Here is an 8,625-nt window from a genome sequence, read left to right as displayed (position 1 = left end):
GTGGGGGGTGTCCCCGAGCAGCGGGCCAGGGGCAGGGTCAGCACCACGGACAGCGGACGGACCCACCCTGATGGGCGCTGAGGCACCCGGGGCCAATGGCCGGCTTTGACCCCGCCCGGGACTGAGCCCTGACTCTGAGCAGAGGCTGAGCCTGACGCTGGCCCCTCACTGGCCTTGACCCTGACCCAGGGTTGAGCTTGACCCTTGACTCTGCTCTCACCCCTCCCTGACCAAGTGCACTCCCTGGGGTCCCAGGAAGGACCTGGGTGGGAGATGGGCAGGGTCCGCCTGCTCCCGCCCACGGAGGGACCCGCTCCTGCTCTGGTCTTCCGTGAACTTGGGGGAGCAAGGCCAGGGGCATTCTGGGTGCGGGGGCTGCTCTGCTGCAGGACGGGGCTGGGGAGGAAGGGCAGAAACAGGAGCAGGGCAGTCAGCACAGCACCCCGCCGCCCTTGACGCTCACCTCTTCCTCGTAGAGCGCCATGCCGCGGGCCGACCCGGTGGCCCCTGCGCGCTTCATCTGAAAGGAAGGAGACAACATTGTCTATGGGGCTCATCTCCTGGAACCCCTCAGGCAGACCACCCGTGATATAGGTTCTATTACAGTCCTCAATTTACAGATGAAGAGACTGAGGGTCAGAACACGACCAGAACATCTCACACATCAAATGTAAGATTTAATTCACTCGGATTGAGCGGCTCAGGAGACCTGGGGTCTGGCCCACCCGGTGCTTCTGCCCCTGTGACTCCTGACAGGCTTTGAGAAGCACAGTCTGCAAAACACTGGTTAAAATTCAACCTTAGAGATGAGGAGAGCCAGGATCAGAGGGAAGGGGTCAGCATTTAGTAGGCGCCAGTCCTCAGTGGGGCACCATGTGCGGGTTGGTGGTCGAACAGTGTCCTGGGACCGTGGCAGCCCCCACCTGTTCTGCCACCTCTGTCACAGGCCAGCTCTGTCCACCTAGCAAGAGGGAGCTGAGGGCCCCACTGGGGGCCTGCTGGGGTCCTGCCCAGCTGGACTCACTGAGTGAGGGTAAGAAGAGGAAGTCCAAAGGGCTGGGTGCTACCAGGCCAGGGCCCGCGGAGGTGGCTCACAGGGGGCTGCTCTGAATGACAGAGCTGTGCCTGGGGTTCAGTGTAAAGTGCCCCCCACAGTCTGCCTTGTGTGGGGATCTTCCTCCTGTAAAAATGTGGCCTGGCTCCCAGGGAGTCCATCCCCAGGCTGGCCGTTAGGTGGAACAGGCTGCAGCACCCCGCCTGGCCCCCTGGATCCCCACGGGGAGCTGGCTGCTGCCTGGGGGGGCTGGTGGCAGCGAGCTGTCGGCTCAACCCAGGATTTCTGGAGAGCAGGGTGCTGCCTCTCGAGAGCTCCGTCCATCCCGGACTCCGGGCCTGAGTTACCAACTTGGTTTGCTGAGTTCCTGTTCTAGAATTCCCCATAAGCTCTGGGGTGCTGCCTAATTGGGAAACCTCAATTTGATACCTGTTCTTTCTCTAAGGACAAGTGCCACCCCCAATGAGAACCATGATCCTACTCTGTATCACTGTCACGTGTAATCCTTAAAAGACCCCGTGAGGTGTGTACTACAGAGTCCCATTTAACAGGTGAGAAAACCAAGGGCCAGGGACATGGGGGCTGTGCCAAGCCCTGCCTCTCTGTATGGTGTCATATGGCTTTGGGACGGACGGGAGGGTTAGGAGCAGTGTTCCTGTGACAAAAGCTGATCATTTACGATGCTTGCTACACAGTGGGCTCTGTTCTGGGCTTTGTTTGTTTGCGTTAAACACAACCATCTTATGTCACCGCTACGATGTCCATTTCCTAGGCTCAGAATGGCTCAGTTCACCACGGAACAGGAAGGGGCAGCTGGACCTTGACCCTTGACCCCAGGGCACCTTGGGAGAAATGATGTTAACTGGGATCTGCCTGGCAGAGGGGACAGGGCCTGATGCTACCTGCAGAGAGCGCCCCCTCCTCTCCACAGAGGCCACAGCGCTTGGCCCCGGTGGGTGCCCTATGGGTGCCTGGTGGGTTTGACCCCAGAACAGACCCAGGAAGGTGGCAGGCACCCCTGCCTCTGGTCCCCCATTGAATCACCAGGCCAGGGCACTCACGGGGATCACCCGCTCCAGACAAATATTGAAATTCTTCCTCTGGTTGGGCTTCAGTTTCTTGAGCGAGAATCTGGTCTCCCCAATAAACTCATTGTGGCCGAATTTGTCCTCGTCACAGACGGAGATCCTGCCATGGACATAAGGGGGTGGGGAGGAGAGAGAAGCAAGCGCTGCACTCCTATTGTGTACCGGGCTTATGGCTGATGGTGGTGAGGGACGTGGGGGTGTCTAGGGGTGAGGGTGTCCTCTGTGTGGACCCCTGGGCTGGGCACTGTTTATCTCTTCCCGATTCACGGTAACGTCCACGCGGTCAAGTGCGCCTGGTCAGCACGCACGGCCTGACCACGTGAGCCCTGCACACACTGCTCAGCTCAGGATATGGGAGGTTCCAGGGTCAGCAGCCTCTGGGACTCCCTGCCTCCTGGGTCACCCCTCTCTTGGCCTCTGGCTGCATGGAAGCCACTTGTCTTGCATTTGGCTTTCAGATAAATAGAGTCGGAGAGCGCGGGCTCCTTCCCATAGGGCTTCCTTTGCTGAGCACCATAACTGGGAGACTCAGCTGTGCACCTTCGGCCTCTGAGTCCACCAGTTCTGCACCCGTGGGTCAGCCCCACCAGGGGTGGGAAACATTTGAAAATATTTTCAGCCTGCACTGAACGTGCATAGGTATCTTTCTTGTCATTATGCCCTGACCGGACACTGTGACCGACCACTATTTACACGACATCCACATGGCGTTAGGTGATAAGTCACCTAGAGGTGACCTGGGATGGCCAGGAAGACCTGCAGGCCGGGATGCCTTCGCTCTGCCGCTTCAGACACAGGCCTCCTGCCTCTGCGGACCAGTGTCCACCCAGCCCTGGGACCACTCCCTGTGGACACTGCTAGAACTCGACGTTGTTTTGGTAAATGGAATAAGGAAAGAATGATGCAGGGGATTTTTAAAAGGGGGACACCCAGGAGCTGTGCCCCAAGTCTCAGTTCTGCCCGGCCTTGGTCCCCTCTCGCCTCCCCCCGCCCTGAGGTACCTGAGGGTCTTCCTCTGCATGTCCTCGTCCGTGATGCCGTGGTACACAAGGGTCTCATTCCAGACAGGGTTCCGGGTGTTCCGCAGGGTTTTTGTACGTAGCTTGTTGGACTAGAGCCCCGGAGAGATGGACAGACAGATGCCCACCTCAGTGGGAGTGGCCCTGGAGACCCATCCCGTGAGCTTTTTTGGGGGTGGGCAGTGGCTTTTCCCAAAGGAGCGTCCCAGGGCTTAGTGTTCCCAAATGCATGCTCTGAGCGTGTGGCATGTCCTCTAGACGGTGGCCACAGACACAAGTGTTAATGTTGTGCACTGCTCCCTCCTTAAGGGAAGGAAGAAGAGACGTCGTCCTTTGAGACGTCCCTGGCACCTGTCCTTTGAGAAGCCAGACATCTTTACAAGTCAGGGAGGTAGAAATGAGTCTCCCGTCCCTAGGCAGGGGACACTGGGACAATTCCCTCCATTGCCCCAAATAGTATCCTTCCTGCCTGAAATGCCTTAGAGGAGACAGAATATGAAACTTTGTTCCAAGAGAGAAGAAATGTCACTGCATCAGAAGAGGAGAACTGGTGACAAATCTAATCCACGCTGACATGTAAGTGGCTCCTATTGGATCTTCTGACAAGGCGGGTTTGGAGTTGACAAAAAAGTGTCTTCAATGGCGGGGGGGAATGAGTTAGATATCATCATCCTAAGTACATGTGGGAAGTCACGAACTGTGTGAGAATACTTTGTGACCCATCAGTGACTTGAAAAATTGTGCTCTATATGTGTGACATGAAGTGAACTGCCTTCTGCCCTGGTGTATAACAAATTAGAATAAATAAATATGTAAAAGTGTGCCTTCATGGGAAGCAAAGGCTGCTGGGAGTGGGTAGAGTTTATGAGCTGGCCACGGCCAGGTGAGGGACTGTTTTTGATCCAAATAAAGGAAGAGCTGGGCGCTATGGTGCACACCTGTCATCTCAGCAGCTCAGGAGGCTGAGGCCGGAGGATTTCGAGTTCAAAGCCAGCCTCAGCAAAAAGCAAGGAGCTAAGCAACTCAGTGAGACCCTGTCTCTCAATAAAATGCAAAATAGGGCAGGGGATGTGGATCAGCGGTCAAGGCCCCTGAGTTCAATCCCCAGTACCCCCCCACCCAAAAGCAAACAAACAAACAAATAAACAAACAAAAAACAACAAAGGAAGAATGAGCCAAAGTGTGCATGTGTGCACATGCATGTGCGTCCATGTCCTCTTTTGTCTTAGGGGGCACCTGAAACTTTCAGAGGTATTTAACAGGTGGGGCCCCCACCCCTCAGACACAGAATGCTGTCTGAAGGGCTTGGCACTAAAATCTGGAGAAAGTCACTCGTTTCTGTCCAGAGAGAGCCTTGGTCAGCACTGGGGAGCCATACCCCTCACGGCTTTGCACTCATGGGGCGGGGCCTAGATTGGGGGCAGATAGGGCTATTTTAGGCTCTGAGCTGAGAGCCCTGTGGCTGCCAAGGCCCAGGCTCCAGCCTGCAGAAATGCCCAGGCCAGATGGTACCTTGCTGGCTCCTGGCAGGAGGTGCAGCTTCACATAGGGATCGGCCAGGCCATTGGAATCCATGGGCTTCAGTCCCTGCAAGAGACGGAGGCAACAGAGGTGAAGACCTGGGGAGGGCTGGGGTCCAGGCGTCCTGGGCAATGGGCATGTCCCCTGGCATCTGCCCCTCCTGTCCATCTACCCTGTGTGTTCCTCTTCCAAAGAGAAAAAAGGGGAACATGGTGTCGTGGGAAGAGCACAGGGATCAGGCAGACAGGGCTCCAAGGCATGTCACTCCCTAGCTGTGTGACCTTAGGCAAGTTTCGTAACCTTTCTGGGCCTCAGTTTCCTCACTGGACAATCTCACCACTCGTTTTCAAGGAATGGGGAGATTTAAATGCAGTCCCACCTGTCAAGTGCCTGCTCCCCACCGCTTGGAAGCCTACATTAGTGCCTTTGTAGCTGTGGCCGCAGGCCCCCTGCTCCGGCTGAGGCTCCAGCTGGTCATGGGGAACCAGGCCCAGGAGGACACAGTGCTATTCTGCCTTGTCAGCTGTCAGGCCGAGCTGCGAGCTGGCATGACTTCCCAGGTGGCGCCTCCACGCCACCCCACCCAGGTGCTGAGCAGCCCTGGGCAGATCCTGGCTCCGCCCCCTAGAGGCAGCCAGAGGTAAATGCACCCCCGGTGGACCATCCCAGGGGAAGTCCCACCCCCCCAAGGAATCTGCTGTGGCTAATGACTGTGCTGCCCTCATCACTGTCACTGTCCCAGGTAGGTGACAACAGACAGGCCTGGCAACCCATCCCCACCTGAGTCTCCTAAGAATGCCAGAGCATCCCGGGGTCCCCCAGGCCCCTCACCCACCTTGGCCTTCACGATGGTGCACTGCAGAGAGCTGTTGTCCTGGTCATAGAGCAGGCTGAATTCCAGGGCACCCAGGGTGGCTGAAGGGGACAGAGACAGGAGCTGGGAGGACACTTGTGTATTCATTCAACAAACATCTCTCGAGCACTTTCTATGTGCCCGGGTGGGGCTGGCCATGGAGACGACAGGGGGAGGAGGACACCGGCCCTGCTCTGGTCGCTCCCTCTGGTCGACCCCCCTCTTCACAGCCTCCTGGGTCAGTTAATTGTTTGTGCACTTGTTTAGTTAACGACTCCCCATCCTGCTGGATCGAGAGCCCCAGGAGGGCAAGGGTGGGCACTGTCTTGCTGACAGCTGGGTCCCCACTGTGCACGGTGAAGGACACACAGTAGGCCTCTCTTACTGGATGAAGGAACGAATGAGTTTGAGCCTTTGCCCTTCCCATTGCCTGGAATGCTCCCCCTCCACATCCTCACATGGCTCACACTGTCTCACAGAGAGGCCCCCCTGACCCCTCTGTGTGCCGCGGCCACCCTGGCCATCACGCCACGTCTTATCCCCTGCTCCGTGCTCTGTCTCCGTTTGCAGTGAGCTCGATTTGTTAACAATCCCTGCACTAGAGTGTTGGCTCCGGCGGCTCTGCCAGCTCGTCTGCCCATCATTCCAGCCGAGTTGTCCCCAGTTCTCCAGCAGTTCGAGGCGCCTGGCACGGGCTCATTGAATGTTTGTCAAACATAAAGACATGAGCGGCGAGTGCCGGGTTGTGTCTGAGGACAGGCTTGTCACCAGCCGCATGGAGAGGCTTATGGAGAGGGCAGACAAGAGGCTGGGAGGGTTCCCCTATTGCTGGAGGGCTGGGGGACGTTCAGACACTGGGGGGCAGAGGTCCCGTCCAGGACAAGGAGCAGGACAGGGCAAGGCAGGCAGATGGCTTCTACCCGCCCGGAGAGGAAACAGCCCGTGGCCAGCAAGGCCAAGGGGAGCCTGAGACCCCTGACCCAGGGGAGAGCACGGAGATCATGGGGACAGCTGACGCTCACTCAGCCTGGCCTCTGACCTGTGTGAGCTCCGACAAGTCCCTAAGCCTCTCGGAGCCTCGCCCAGGCCATCTACAAGATGGGGCAACAGCAGGAGTTTCCCAGGTTCCCAGGAGGATGAGGTGAGCACAGGTGCCCAGCACACCTGGGCGGGGGGTGCAGAAGCAGCAAGTGTGACTGTCCAGTCCCCTGATGTCCAGATCACATCATAGTGACTCTTCTGTGTTTAGCACTTAGGGGGAGGATGGAGCCAGTCACGAAGCCCCTCCCAGGAGGGACCTCAGCTGACCACCCGTGCAGGAGGTGCCCTCTGTGCAATGAGGCGAGTTGGCCCGGAGGACCAAGGCCGAGCTGCTGGCTGCTGGGTGGGTCAGCTCCAGAGGGCTCTTGGAGCACCCATGGGACCCAGATGCTGCTAACCCTGCCTCCCCAGCTCTCCCGGCTGCACCCAGGAGAAGACTGTGCCCCCACGCGTCCCTGGGCCTCGGGGTCTGGGAGGGGCCAGATGCACAGAAGCCGGGGAAGGTGAAATGCTGGTTAGAAGTCCTGCCAGAGGACACCGTCAGGCAGTTTTTCCAACTGTAGACGGGCACACCCAGGATGGGGCTCGCCGGCCTGTGACAGCTCTGTCTGACTGAGGGAGAGGACACCCGCACGTCTCCTACCTTGCTGTCTTAAAATGACCACGGTAACTTTGATGTCGTGTGTGTTTTACCAGAAAACTGGGCATTTATCTTTAGGAAGCTGATCTCATTTGGGGAACTTGGAAACACAGATTTGTATTTTTCTAACTCTAACATGTACGAGGGCTGGATGGATGGGCGGACCCAGGGCGGGCCCTGACTTCCTGGGGTCAGCTCCTGGGGTGGCTTCTCCTAGACACTGCTTCTCAGGTGCCACCTACTTGCTTCATCGGAATCGTAGCTGTTGGCATCCTCTTCCTCCTCCGGGGGTGGCTGGCGGGCGGGGGCGGGGGCAGGCTGGGGCGCAGCTGCAGCTGCTTGGGAATAAGGGCCCCCAACTCCCCCTGTTTTCTCTTCCCGGGCTGGGGCCGTGGTTCCCGTATAGCCAGGGTCGCTGGGAGCCAATTCTGTAGGGACATGAGAGAGGACACATGAATCCCTGTTTTATACTAACAGTATTTAAGGAAGCTTAAGGGGCCTGCAGGTTCCCAGGCCATCCGTGGGCCGTGCATTGGGGCATGGGAACCTGTGTTGGACAGCAAACCCCTGGAGGCGATTCACACATGGGCAAAACAGACCTCTCAGGGTGCTGAGCAGTGGTGTGGACCCCAGACAGACAGCTTGGGTTTGTATTGTGGCTGTGTGACCTCAGGTGAGTTACTTAATGTCTCTGAGCCTCAGGTTTCTCATCTGTAGAATGGAAATCATACCTGAGTGTACTGTAATAGTAGTGGGTATTATTTTACACAATGCCCTAATTGCACAGCACTGAAACAGTACCTGGCACATTAGAAAGCAATGGCTACGTGGTGGCCGTGAGGGTTGATGATGGATGGCCACGCTATGGATCCTACACAGGGATCACTGCTGCTTACTGGGGGCTTAACACACACTGGGCTCTGTGCTAAGGTTTTTTTATTTATTAGTTTGCTTCACCCTCCTAACAACCCGGCTAATAGATAAGAAAACTGAGGTTCAGGGAAGTTCAGTGACTTGTCCTAGGTCACACAGTGAGAAAGTAAGGGAACAGGGATTTGAGACCTGACCATCTGTGCTCTGAACCCCATTCTGTGTTGGCATTGCCTGTCTATCGAATCAGCATGGATGACTTGGAGGGTTAGCATCAGGGGCTGCTTGGACCCCATCAGATAGTCTCAGAACGCAGGCTGAGCCCGTGGTGGGTACTGATTTCACCAGGGCAGTAAGCGGAGGTGGCCAGGTGGGTGGTGACCGAGAGGCGGGCACTTAGGAGGGAGCAAACACTTGCCTGGTCTCTGCTCTGGAAAGCGCCCTGCTGGCCCTGGTGCGGGTCTGCTGCCCCCTGGGGGCCCTGAGGGGGAAGGAGAGAAGGGGTATAGCAAAGGGGCCATGTCACTTAGGCGCCTCCT

General features: G+C 57.3%; 1 protein-coding gene across 2 annotated transcripts in view; it reads right to left on the bottom strand.

Annotated features, from left to right (window-relative positions):
* Rph3a (rabphilin 3A) overlaps positions 1-8,625 on the bottom strand; it is a 97,747-nt gene that overhangs the window by 8,294 nt on the left and 80,828 nt on the right. For both annotated transcript variants that reach the window (XM_015505209.2, XM_015505210.2), the window contains 7 exons: positions 8,505-8,567; positions 7,459-7,644; positions 5,518-5,597; positions 4,674-4,748; positions 3,144-3,253; positions 2,116-2,242; positions 464-520 (listed from right to left, as the gene is read on the bottom strand). In XM_015505209.2, the coding sequence (XP_015360695.1) occupies positions 464-520; positions 2,116-2,242; positions 3,144-3,253; positions 4,674-4,748; positions 5,518-5,597; positions 7,459-7,644; positions 8,505-8,567 (698 nt within the window). The remainder of the gene's footprint in view (positions 1-463; positions 521-2,115; positions 2,243-3,143; positions 3,254-4,673; positions 4,749-5,517; positions 5,598-7,458; positions 7,645-8,504; positions 8,568-8,625) is intronic.

This window comes from Marmota marmota, unplaced genomic scaffold, assembly GCF_001458135.2.
Source record: "Marmota marmota marmota unplaced genomic scaffold, marMar, whole genome shotgun sequence".
In the NCBI taxonomy this organism is placed as follows: Eukaryota; Metazoa; Chordata; class Mammalia; order Rodentia; family Sciuridae; genus Marmota; species Marmota marmota.
The sequence above is the reverse complement of the archived record's forward strand: the minus strand, read 5'-3'. Positions and strand labels throughout refer to the sequence as shown.